Genomic DNA, 13489 nt, shown 5'->3' with positions numbered 1-13489 from the left:
ACTTAAAAGCTTTTGCACAGTGAAGGAAACTATAAACAAAACAAAAAGACAACCTACAGAATGGGAGCAAATATTTGCAAATGATGCAACCAAAAACGGATTAACTTCCCAACTATACAAACAGCTCATGTAGCTCAATACCAAAAAACAAACAACCCAATCAAAAAAATGGGCAGAAGACCTAAGTAGACATTTCTCCAAAGAAGACATACAGATGGCCAACAGGTACATGAAAAGATGTCCAACGTGGCTAATTATTTGAGAAATGCAAATCAGGGGCTTCCCTGGTGGCGCAGTGTTTAGGAATCCGCCTGCCAATGCAGGGGACAGGGGTTCGTGCCCCGGTCCGGGAAGACCCCACATGCTGCGGAGCAACTGGGCCCGTGAGCCACAACTACTGAGCCTGCACATCTGGAGCCTGTGCTCTGCAACGGGAGAGGCTGCGACAGTGAGAGGCCCGCGCACCGCAATGAAGAGTGGCCCCCGCTCGCCGCAACTGGAGAAAGCCCTTGCACAGAAACGCAGACCCAACACAGCCAAAAAATAAATAAATAAAATAAATAAATAAATAAGGGCACACCTTATCCAGATTTTCCCAGTTTAAACAAAAAAAAAAGAAATGCAAATCAAAACTACAATGAGGTATGACCTCACACTTGTCAGAATGGCCATCATCAAAAAGTCTACAAATAATAAATGTTGGAAAGGGTGTGGAGAAAAGGGAACCCTCCTACACTGTTGGGGGGAATGTAAATTGGTGCAGCCACTGTGGAGAACAGTATGGAGGTTCCTTAAAAAATAGAGTTACCATATGATCCAGCAATCCCACTTCTAGGCATTAATCAGAAAAGACGAAAGCTCTATTTTGAAAGAAAAAATACATGCACCCCAATGTTCATAGCAGCACTATTTACAACAGCCAAGACATGGAAACAACCTAAATGTCCACAGACAGATGAATGGATAAAAAAAAGTGATACTGTATATATATAAAGGAATATTACTTAAATAAAATAAAGGAATATTACTCAGCCATAAAAAAGAATGAAATGATGTCATTTGCAGCAACCTGGTTGGACCTAGAGATTATCATACTAAGTGAAGTAAAGTCAGAGAAAGACAAGTATCATACAATATCACTTATACGTGGGATCTTAAAAAATGATAAAAATGAACTTATTCACAAAACAGAAATAGACTCACAGACATAGAAAACAAACTTATGGTTACCAAAGAGGAAAGAGTTGGGAGGAGGATAAATTAGGAGTTTGGGATTAACAGATACACACTACTATATATAAAATAGATAAACAACAGGACCTACTGTATAGCACAGGGAACTATATTCAATATACTGTAATAACCTATATTAGAAAAGAACCTAAAAAAGAACATATATATATACACACACACACACACACACACACACACACATATACATGTATATACACATATACATAACTGAATCACTTTGCTGTACACCTGAACATTGTAAATCAACTATACCTCAATTTTTAAAAATACATTTTATTGATTTAAAAAAACCTATTGGGGTCCAGGGAATCCACTTGTAAAGACTCTATTGGCCATACCCTTGTGACTTACTACATTTTTGATAGATGTGCTATCTTCAGTGACGCATTTATTTTAAAAAAGAGAAAAAAAGGGCATGCATTTCTGTGGTTATGACAGGCACAGTCAAGCACTTAGTCTCCTGCAACAAGCATGCAGATTTTTACTCTTGCTCAGATTTTCCAGTAAAAATCAGTGTCTCATTTCTCACGCATACTTCTTTCCCTCTGTGATACAAAACATCTTTATTCTCCTGCTCTCACCAGGCCCTCCAAACCACAATGCCCCACAGAAACAAAGTGAAATAAAGATCAAACCCAGAGGCCCACACCTGCACAAAGTTAGCAAGAATCTGGTCAAAACAGGGCTATTCCTGATATGCTAAAGTCCCCAGGGATCTCTCCGCACCAGTCCACGATACCCTTTCACTGCACCATTTCCAAGGTGATGTCCTGCATCTGTACAGCAGGGTGATTCGGACCTATGTTGTCCTTCACAGCTGCACTCGACCAACAGGGGTCCTTGTTCCCAGAACTGCCCACCCACTGCAGGACCACGCTCCTTTTCTGACTTCATTCTAATCTTTGGAAACCACACACTTTCAAGAAACGTACCCAGATTTGCTAAGGAACAAGCACACATTACCATTTCCTGCGCCACGTCATCCGGCGTCTCCCTCTCCAGGTCAAAGGTGAATTCTATGGCCCCATTGTCCTTGGGCTTGCCCTTCAGTTTCTTGGGGTCCTCAACCCAGAGCCGCAGGGCGATGGTGGACTTCCTGCCATGGTCCTCCTCAGCCAGCTCCACCCTCACACCTGTGTCCTCCGCGAAGAAGGCGTGGCTGAGCAGGTCCTTGATCTCGTACCTGGGGAGGGGATGGCTGTCAGGCAGGGCAAAGGCACACTTGCTGAGGGGGTCCTGGACACGGGGTGCAGGGGCCACAACCAGCCCAGCTCCCTCTAGAAAGTCCTCTGACTGTACTACCCACTGGGCAGTCTCTGCCCTTGAGGGCAGCACAAAACAGTACATCTCCGTTCCCTATCTCCCAGGGGAAGAGGAAAAACCTACTACTGAACACATCTAACTGCATAATATGTAAGCCTTCTTTTTTTCTCTCATTATAAAAATTAAACATCCCCACTGTTAAGAGACTTGGGTAATTCAGAAAAGAATGTTTAAATCAGGCTCTGCACTGTGTAGTCAAAGCCTGCTGAGGTGCTAGGGAGCTCTCAGTTGTCACAGGATACCTGGCTCCAGGTAAAACTGAACTGGACCCAGAAGAGGCAGGCCCCCACCTCCCCAGCTCACCACCTGAGGGACCCTGGCCTCAAGGAAGCAGGGACATTTTCAGAGGCTCCTCAGCACGGGAATGGGGGGCGGGTGTTGCCATGCTAACCACTCTGCTGCCCAAATCCACATCCCTAAATGCTCGTCTAGTTCCTGTCTCTGGCACAAACAGATCCCTGTTTTGTCCTGGGACTGGCTTCCTCCCAGCATCCTGTCTGTGGTCACCATGGCCTTCGAGTTCCAGTGGCCCATCCCTGATTGCTGCTGAGGACAACACATCCCACAGGCGGATGGAACCATGCCACCCAGACAGCCACCATGAATGAAAGGGGGAGAGTAGGGTGAGCAACCCTCAGGGAGGGTGACAAATGCTTGTGGGGACCCTGGGGAAGGTCAGGAGTTAGGGCCCTTGGGGGCGCAGAGGTCACAGCCCTGGGGGCTCTGTCTGTCCTGGTCTGGGAGGTGGTCTCTGTACTTGATGTGATATACTTTTCACAGTTTTTTAGTATTTTTGTTTAAAAAACAAAACACGATAACCTGCAGGGGGCAAGAGAGAAGGCCTGGGGATCAGGACAGGCCCCTACACGAGAGAGGACAGAAAAGGGTAGTGATCAGTGCTAGGCACAGAAACGGGGGAGAGGGCATGAGCTGGGTGTGCAAGGGCAGGGCGGGCACATGAGGGAGTGAGGAAGAGGTATGCGGGGCAAGGAGAAGGAGAAATGGGGAGGGTGGGGAATGGGCAGGAGAAGAAGGGCAGGGGGGAGAAGGAAGAGAGAGGGAGGAGGGAGGGAGATGGGAGAAAGGAGGAGATAGGGAAAGAAGGGGCAGAAGGGAGGAAGGAAGGAGAGAAAAGGGAGGGATGGAGGGATGGGGAAGGAGGGAGGGAAGGAAGGAAGGTAGGAAGGAGTGGGGAAGAGAGAGAGGAGGGAGGGAAGAAAGGAAGGAGAGAGAGAGGGAGGAAGGAAGGAGTGGGGAGGAGAGAAGAGGGAGGAAGGGGGAAGGGAAGAAAAAGGGAAAGAGGGAAGAGGGATGGGGGAGGGAAGAAGGAAGGAGGAAGGCTCAGAACACACACCTAGCATCCTGGCTGACCAGCTGAGGAAGGAAGGGCCCTGATCTGAGGTGGGAGCTGGTCTGGGGGGCATCTCAAGGGCTCTGACTTGAATGTGGGACTTTGAGATGGGTCAGACAAACAGGTACATGAAAGACGCAGCCTGGAGCAGAGAGAGAGGGCAGGATGAGACTCACTGGGGAGCCTGGCATGGGGGTGTCCTCCAGGCTGGGGGGATGGATAGGCTTGCTGGGGACAACACAGAAAAAAAGCAACAAGGGAAGAATGAGGCCCCAGTAGCGCCCACACTCCAGGCTGGGTGGGCGAGAAGCAGCCAACAAAGGGGTTGGGGGCTCTAGGACAGTCCCCAAAGCCAGGGAGCATGTTCCAGGCAGCAGAGCTCGGGCAGGGCTGCCCACCAACCACCCAGCAGGCTTCTTGGGACCCGGTATGCCTGTGGCCTGAAGTGGCCTATCTCCAATGCTCTTCTTCTCTTGAGAAGCGATTTCAGCCAGAGCAACAGCCCAGATCCAATGCTGCCTGGGAACTCACCTTTCCTCCTTTTTTTTGCAGATACACTCCCCAATAATCTCCTTGATTTCAGGATCATGCACTTTCTCAAAGCTGGCCGGCTTGATGCCCTGAAGATGACATGAGCAGAGTCACCTAATACCAAATTGGGGTCTGTTTCTTGCGCACCTCACACTCACCCCAGCAGAAGAGAAGGCAGGAAGTGCACGAGCCTTGTTTGGGGTTGGGGTCGGGGGGCCTGTTTCAGTCTAAGTCCCCACTGAAGGGCTGTCGGTAGTGAGGTCTGGGGTAGAGAAAGATTCAGGGGAGACTCAGAGCAGACATCAACGATGCTCACTCTGCCCAACCCAGCTCCCCACAAGGGAGCATGTGCACTCTTACTGCACAGCGGAGCGGGCCGGGGAGGCACACCTGCCCGAGGCCACCCGCCGGCCAGCCAGGGCCTCCCATGCCAGCTGCCCAGAGGGTCTTGGAGGCTAGACAAGGAACCCTAAAGAGCTGGCCTTTCTCGCCACAGCCCCCTGGAGGGTGCAGAAGTCACTATGTGGTCACTGTTGCTGGCCCCACTGTGGTCACCGGCGGGGCTGACTTCCAAGGCCTGGTGGCTTGAGGGGGCTGCAAGCAAGCAACTGTACCACGGAACTCCACAGCCAGCAGCCACATCAGATGACTTTCAGGCAGCGGGAGCAGGAGGTGGCTGAGCATTCACGCTGACCAGAGACCCAGCGGGTGCTAGGGGCATGCAGCCAGAGGCATGGGGGGAGCAGAGTGTCAATCCCACAAGCAGATAGGATTCCAGGAGAAACAGGGGCTGGACTGCCGGTCTTATTTGCAATCTGTTCAGGGTGGGGTTTGGGGGGAGGGGATCCTGGTTTTTAAGCATTTTGAACACAGTGAGGGCTCAACCATCATGTTCTTCCTCCTTCAAAACAACTTTGCCTTCAAAGGTCTTGTCCTGGCTTGTTTTTTTAAAGCATACATTTTCCCACAGAAAGGGATGGGGGAGAGGGGAGGTGCACCCCCAGCCCAGGGGCAGACCTGGGAGTGCAGTATCCCCAGCAGCTCCCACCACCCAGCTGGGGCCCCATGGTGCCCACCAAACCCCTGCCTATGACCTCTGGCCATAACCAATTGGGGTCAGGTTGTGCCTGACATGCAGGGGAGTCTGTGCAGCAACAGACACAGCACCCTGGGTTTCAGAAGCAGACAAGGGGTCCCCCTAAGATGAGAACCCCGTGCCACTCCACTGAAGCCAACAGAAAAAGAAGTTTACCTTTGCCAGCAAGAAAGGCCACAGTCCTACGGGGGTGGGGGCAGGTGGTCTGAGAAACTATAAATACAGGTAAGTGTGTACGTACACTGTCATTTAAATCTCTGGAAAGCTGAGGTCCCCAAAGCAAGTAAAGAATGTGCCAGAAGAACAAGTTGCTGTTTTGAAGGGGCTCACGTCTCTGGGCTCAGAAGCACAGAGTTGGGGCAGCTGAGAACTATGGGCACCAAGACCCCAAGAGACCCCCAAGGACGGGAGCAGATGCTGGAGGCTGGACCAGCGTGTGGGTGTAGCGTGAGGGCCCAGAGGACCCAGAGCACAAGGGTGTTATTGCAAACAGAGGAAACACCAAGGATCAGGGAATGCACCTTTCATCTGATTTCCTCAAGGAGGCAAGGTGGGGCCGAGCCTAGCTTTACCCAAACCAACATGGGTCCACGTAGGAGCTGCGGGACCCTGACTAGTGTCCTGTCTCCCAGGGCCTAAATGGGGGGCAGCAGGGCTGGTGGAAGAACTGGAGTGGCCGAGGAGCATGTGCCCAGGGGACTCAGTCTCTGTCTCCCCAAGCCCAGCAGAAGGACCACCACCCCATCCACATGTGCAACCAGAACCAAGGTCAGCAGCTGCTCCACCTGCACCCTGGGCACCAGCACCCCTTCAAGGCCTGGCAATGCAGCCCTAACCTCCCTTGGGTCCCTCCCCTGTCCCCCTGGAGGACCACTGCCCACAGCCGATGGGCCCACCTCTCCGGTCAGCACCACTGGGGAGCTGCACACCTATCTGTGGGTCTCTGACCCATGCCCACAAGTGCTGCCAACCAAGGATTCTCTCTTCCCACCTTGCACCCTCAGCGGCACACAGGAGGGGCTCAAAGTAAATAAATGACCAATAGATAACTTAGAATTAAGAACCAAAGGACAGAAGCAAGCTGCAACCTGCGGGAAGGGCTCAAGGAGGAGGGCGGGATAAGGGCGGGCGCTCCGGAGTGGCGAGAACCATGGCTCCTCATGCTTCTGCAGAAGTGAGGAGGCTGCATCGGGGGCGGGGGCGGGGGCGAGGCAACCAGCACTCGGGTGGTGGGGCCTTGGGGCCGCAGATGCAAATGGACAGTGAGCTACCAGGGCCCAGAAAAGCCCCAGCCCCAGCTGCCCTGCCCTGGATGCTCCCCTTGCATTCCCCACCCAGCGGGACAGCCACAGGGGGAGGACAGGATGCTGTTTTCACAACTGAAACCATCCAGTTAAAGCCTAGGGACATGCCAGAAGGTGGGAAAGCCAGCAGCCCCCAGGTGGCACAGAGGAGGGGTTCTATGGACAGGCGGCCTGGGCACCTCCTGGAGAGGCCCCTTCGGTGCTCCAGCCCCGCAGAGCTGCGTGAGGCCCCAGTGACAGCCTCCAGGATCCGCCCATGGCCCACATTACAACTGCTGCTACTCCACCGCAGCTCAGAGACCTGAGTTACCCACTAAGCCTCTATTTCCCCATCTGTAAACTGGCTTCCTTCCCGTCCTCACACAGCTTCTGTGAGGATTTTACAAAGCACACAGAGCCCAGCGCGGGACGCACAGCCCGTCACAGTGGCCGGTGGACTCACACAGGTGACCTTCCTGTAGATCTGGGCGGCGTTCTGGCACTCCGAGTAGGGGTACTCCGAGGTGGCCATCTCCAGCATACACATCCCGAAGGCATAAACATCCACAGACTCATCGTAATGCTCCTCATACATCTCTGGTGCCATGAACTCAGGGGTACCTGCGCCCAGGAGCAAAAGATGCAGGGTCAGTGGTCACTGGGCCCAGGAGACCCTTGGGCCTCTCAGAGCCCCATGCCTCCTCCCCCATCCACAAGCCAGGGTTGGCCCTGCCCCCATGCTCCTTGTCATTGGTCCTGGAATGCAGGATTCAAACAGGCTTCTGCTTTATTGACAGAAGTTCCCCAAAATTCCCCCTGGACCCTCCTGATTCCAGGTTGGATCAGTTCACAGTGCCATCCCCTGACCACAGAGCTGAGAGACCATTACTTCCCAGGAGACAGGTTTGTGTCAGAAATGGCAGAGGTGCCTCTTTGAGGAGGCAGAAGCCTAAGCACACCCCTCCTGGCCACAGGCCCAGATAACCCTGAGCAGACAAAAACGTGTGGCCACCACATAGCTCCTTAAACTGCAAAACCCCAGAAAGCCTCCCATGTCCCTAGACAAGCAGAGCACCCAGCAGCCCAGACAGTGATCATCTTCACTGAAGATGGCTGCCTGGGGACAGCTGGGCAGGTGCCATTCACCAGGCAGGTACCAGCTAGGTGATATGGTGAGAACTGCCCATCCATTCTAAGCACAAGAGATTTTAAAATAACGCTTACTCTGAATTTTTAAGGATATGAGAGACTCACATAGGCTGAGTAAAATAAGCCAAATATATGACTGCACATGCATGCTGAGCATCCCATATAAAACGATAAGCACAGACCAAAATGACTCAACTAGGAGGTGGGGTTACGGCTGATTTTTCCTTTAGTTACACTAGTCTGGTGTTTTTAATTTTCCTGTAACAAACATTTGCTTTAAAAATCACAAACTCCTTTTATTAAAATAGGTCCAGTTGAGCATCTGTCAAGCTGAATGCAAAGAAAAGGGGCCATCAATTTCAATAAGGCTGCTTTTAATTTTCACTACTCCATCTTTGTTGACTTTGGAAGATTCTCAAAATGTTCCAATTTTTTTAAAAAGCAGATGCAAAACAGCGCAAACTATTGGGTTAAAAAGCATGGGGGTTGTGGGGGGGCCTGGGATGCAGGTAGATTAAGGGTGATTTTAATTTTTTCTCCTTTACCTATAATTTCAATTTAAGATGTACTATATGTTTAACAAAAAAAGTTAACAGTTTGGGTAAAAAATGGGAAAAACAAGAACCTATATTATGATTTACACACACGCATAAAGAATTCTGGAAGATCCCATCAGAAATAATGATGAGTAGAGAGAAAACAGGAGTTCAAGGGACCTTGCACAAGGAATTTTTCATCCTTTTGGGCTTTTGAACCATATGACTGTACTGAAAATTTTTTGCACTTGGCTATATCCATCTATAGGGGAAGAGGGAGAAAGGAGCCTCAGGGTTGCTGGCAAGAAGCTGGGAGCTGAGCTGGCCTGGGGGGACCCCACTCACCTGGTCAGGACTCCCAATCACCCAGCTCAGTCTCTCCTGAGACCCTTGGGAACCAGGAATGCTGCTTTACAAGAAATACCCCAAGGCCCCCAGATGTCCTGGCTTTGGGGGGGATAGGGTGGGCAGTGGGTGTGTGTGGGCCCCAGCTCCACCAATCCGGGATGGTGGGGGACGCCAATTCTGCACATGTGCTTGGGCCACAGACACTGAACTTTCTTCTCCTTCCTTACAATGTAGCCATTTAAATCTAAATGTTAATAAGAATGTGTGTGTGCTGGCACACACACACACGTGTCTGTCCAGGGACCTCTGGGCACACCTCCTCAGCCCCATGGCCCCACATCCCCCACATCCCAGCCTCCATGGCTGTGAACACCTGCAGGAAGGACTGCGCCCACTTCAGCTCCACCCACTCAGGACCTAGCACAAACGCAGTGAGAGCACACCATGACAGCATCAGATCCAAGTGGCCCTCCGGGACAAACCCCACAAGGGTCATGGGTAGCATCTGGGAGGCTGCCACCCAGATGTCTCAAGTGGGCCACGTCTTATCTGCACAAAACCTCTCTGACGGCTGCACCCAGAATGGGTCCACAGCATCAACCGCCCCACAGGTACCCTGGACACAGCATGGAAGGGAAAGCGTCATCCTGGCGGATCCCCCACCTTACCACAGACCCCCCCAACTCAGCTGAGGCCCCTTGCTGAGGCCAGGGCCTATTTAGATGCATTAATCAGCCTCCATTGACAATGAGTGTGGAGCCTCGTGGGCTCCAGCTGAGCAAAAGGTGGGGTGACCGGGGAGCCCCATGAAATCAGGCACCCTTTGTGCGGCTCACTGTGCCTCCTGGAAACACCCAGGCTTCATCGCACCCCAACAACTGGAAAGTCCATTTCCAAGGGGGAAAAGAGGCACCAAGGAAACCCCCACTTCCAAGGCCAAATCTGCAAAACCTGCCTGTAAACCTCCAGCAGCTCACAGGCTGGGGGTGTGTCCCACAGCTAGACCCTCACCTGCTCCACCTATTTCACAGATAGGGAACTGAGGCCTGGGTCAACCCTTGCCCTACCACTCAGCTTCCCTGTTCAGCCGGAGGCCCCATGTCCACAGGGCACCCCCAGTGGCCACCCTGCCCCAGATGTCACATTTCAAACCCACTACCCTGCCAGAGAAGTTTCCAAATTCCCACCGGTTTCATTTTCCACAAACAGGTCAAGTTCTGTCTCCAACCATACAGCAAAACCATGAACTCGCAAAGCCCTGAATCACCCTCTCATTCTGCTTATGTGGGAAGAAGCCCTCACATCATGGCACGCAGGACAGCCTCTCCCAATCCCACCTGATCCAAGCTTCCAGAGCCACATCCTGGAGCCACCTGACCCTGCAGCACACTGGCACTTTCCAGACATCTTGAACCCCATAAATGGCTGCCCCACAGTCCCTCCAAGCACTCTCTTTGCAAAGCCTGGAGGGGCTCCCACCGGGCCTGGTGGACACATAGTGCCCACTGTGTATCAGGACCACACCAGGACCACACCAGGACCTCACACGGGGCTGGCACGAGCTGCAGACCATCTCCTCGTGGCAACTACAGCAACAGAGCGGCTTCTCAGAGGAGGACAAGAAATGCAGAGGCAGGAATGGCCAGCAAATTGCCATCCACATGGAATCCCTCAGCCCCCATGCCCCACACGCTCACTCTGTGCCCCTAAGTACCCCAAGGGCTACTTTCTGTGGGCCTCAGGGCCTGGGGCACCCTACCCACCCCCCAGCCCACTGAAGCCAGCTCCAGCCTCACTGACCACAAAGTCCCCACATCCCTCTGTCCTCCGGACCTCCTTCCCACTCCCAAGTACCCACAGCACCAACAGCCCCTTGGTGCCAGTCGGCCTCACCACCCAAGGGACAGAGCCAAGGGACTCACAGGGCATCCAGGGCTGCAGCCTGGCACAGGGGCACAGGAAGGGAGCAGAACTAGCGCACCTCACTCTTGCAGGACGGTGACCCCGAGGGGTGGGGAGGTGCCCTGGAGACGGGCTTACCTATCACACTCTTGGCAAAGGATGCTCTCTTGAGGGTGGCCAGGCCCAAGTCGCCAATCTTCACAGACCCTGTGGGTCCGGTGATAAAGATGTTGTCGCACTTGAGGTCCCGATGGATGATGGGGGGCGTCCTGGTGTGCAGGAACAGCAGGCCCTTCAGGATCTGCCGGCACCAGCTGCGCAGGACCTTGGGCTTCATCACCTTGAACCGCTTCAGGTACCTGCGGGTGGGGGTGTGGCTCACCGATGGCTCGTGTGGGGAAGGGGCTTCCAATTGCTGGGGGCTGTGTATTTATCACCCAAACAGGGGCACTTCTGAGAGAGGGGTGCTGGCCACACCAGCCAGGACCACCCCAAGCAGATAGGAGGCCTGGGGCCTCAGCCATCACGACTCTTGAGCCCTGGGTCAAGCCCACCCCGAGGCCCCGGCTGGCTGGGCAGGTGGCACGCTCACGTCTTCAGAGTCCCCGAGGTCATCAGTTCAGTCACCAGCACGATGCACCGCTTCCCCCTGGCACTGGACTCCCAGAAGTCGTAGAAGCGCACAATGTTGGGGTGCTGCAGGCCCTTCAGCATCTCAGCCTCCTCCTTGAACCGCTGCCTCTCCAGTTTGGTGAGCTTCCGGTCCTAGGGAGAAACACACACAGGCTGAGAGGGACGCCCTGCGCAGCCTCAGGCAGAGGCCTTCCAGGGAGCCAGGGCCAGGAATCTGCCAGGCCACTCGCTCGTCTCCTTACACACAGAGCACAGTAGATGGAAAGGACTAGACATCTAGGGTCGAGGGAAGTCTGACCCAAGTCCTTCCCCTCTTTATCCACAGAGAGCAGAGCAGGCCTCTGACTTAGAAAGCCGGCACAAGTTGCTCCTGGTTCTCCAGCATCTGCAACATCAGACCCTGAAGCCTCATTGATCCTGAATGAGCTCCTCCTTGCTCAAGGAGGGCTGAGGCAAAATGGTCTCCGGGAACCAGAGACACCTCCAAAACCCACACTGCAATACTCATGAGCTTGTCCCCTAAAAACAGCTCTGAAACCTTGCTCCCTCCACACCTACTTACTGAGTATTATTAAAAGAAAGAAGCATCCGTTTACTTCTAATTTACACATAACTTTGAGAATATGTTCACAACCACGGCAGATGACAACCAGAAAATCAGGAGATGCTGACAAGAGACAAGAGACAAGAACAGAGGAGAAGAGCAGATGCCCAGCCATGCCCGCATCAGTGCTAGAGGACATGGCAGACACACTTCCTGGGGCCTGGGAACACCTGCACCCTGAGCACTAAGCTGGACGTTAAGTTTAAGTGGGGAACTATAACACCACCATCAAAGTACTAGGAGCCACCTCTGGGGTGTCGCCCATAAGTGTGCTCCAGCCACATCTCTGGAGGAAGACCACTGACACCCGCAGCACATTCCAACACCGCAAGCACCTTGCTTGTCCCCACCCCATCTGCTCCAGCATTTCCCTGACCCCCATCCATCACCAACCCTGCCCCCTGCCTCATCCCGCCCCTGCAGCCTAGATCCTGGCCCTTCCCTTCCCAAAACCTTCCAAAGGATTCCCACCTCAGAGCACTCAGAGCTCTGTTGTTTTCAACTTCAACTCATGGATGAATCTTACCTCTAGGGACCCCAGCACGGCCTTCTCCCCAAGCCTGAGTGTGTACCCCCAATGTCACCTCCATCACGGCCCAATCAGCCCACAAAGCCCACGCCTTCACCCTCCCACCAGGAGGACTCTCAGAAAGAAACATAAATACAAATGAACACAAAACGTCAAGTTTTGAGGAGTTCTAGGAAGACAGAAATGGATAAATCTGGACAAATGGAGGGAGAAATCAGAGCTGAAAAAATCACAGGCCAAAACCCCTCGGGTCCTCTGAAAGACCTCAGAGGACATCAAGCCAGACTCCAACCAATCCAAAGAGAAGAAGAGGGCCCTGGAATCATGACGAGATCAGCTGGTTAAGGAATTCTATCCCAAGTGGCACTGTACCCATTAGGCATTCTCCCTCCCGCCAGGCCCACCCCAACAAACCCTCATCAGACACTCCACGCACAAGTGGGACTGGACGGCATAATCACCAACAGAGCAAAGATATACCAAGATTGATCCCAGAAAAACAAATAATTCAGGGACAAAAGCGACTTCAAAAAAAAAATCTAGTTCATGTCCTCATAAAGATCCAAGAGGCTGACACACATAAATAAGAGCAGCTTCTCCTTAAAAAGAAACAATCAAGGAAGAGCTTTTGCAAATTAAAGCTCCATACTTTAAGAATAAGATATTCTGTAATCTAATGAAACACTAAATACAAAAAAGTAACCATTTAGCCAATAACATGGAAACATGTTCTACTCATCAAAGGTGATGCTTTGTTTTAGAAAATAAGTCAAGCCACCAACGTATTCTCAATACGTGTATTTGACATGGGAGTTACATCTAGAATACAGATGGAACTCCCATACCTCAACAATAAAGACATGAACAGCAAAGTCACAAAAGAAGATGAAGAAACGGTCAATAAGCACATGAAAACATGCTCAGCATCATGAGTCACCAGGAAAATGCCA

General features: G+C 52.3%; 1 protein-coding gene across 11 annotated transcripts in view; it reads right to left on the bottom strand.

The window, feature by feature from the left end:
- The window catches only part of WNK2 (WNK lysine deficient protein kinase 2), a 148677-nt gene that overhangs the window by 94925 nt on the left and 40263 nt on the right, over positions 1 to 13489 (bottom strand). For all 11 annotated transcript variants that reach the window (XM_068551857.1, XM_068551860.1, XM_068551861.1 and 8 more), the window contains 5 exons: positions 11366 to 11538; positions 10912 to 11132; positions 7302 to 7459; positions 4460 to 4548; positions 2218 to 2437 (listed from right to left, as the gene is read on the bottom strand). In XM_068551857.1, coding sequence (XP_068407958.1) covers positions 2218 to 2437; positions 4460 to 4548; positions 7302 to 7459; positions 10912 to 11132; positions 11366 to 11538 — 861 coding nt within the window. The remainder of the gene's footprint in view (positions 1 to 2217; positions 2438 to 4459; positions 4549 to 7301; positions 7460 to 10911; positions 11133 to 11365; positions 11539 to 13489) is intronic.

Source organism: Eschrichtius robustus, chromosome 10 (assembly GCF_028021215.1).
Source record: "Eschrichtius robustus isolate mEscRob2 chromosome 10, mEscRob2.pri, whole genome shotgun sequence".
NCBI lineage: Eukaryota > Metazoa > Chordata > Mammalia > Artiodactyla > Eschrichtiidae > Eschrichtius > Eschrichtius robustus.
The sequence above is the reverse complement of the archived record's forward strand: the minus strand, read 5'-3'. Positions and strand labels throughout refer to the sequence as shown.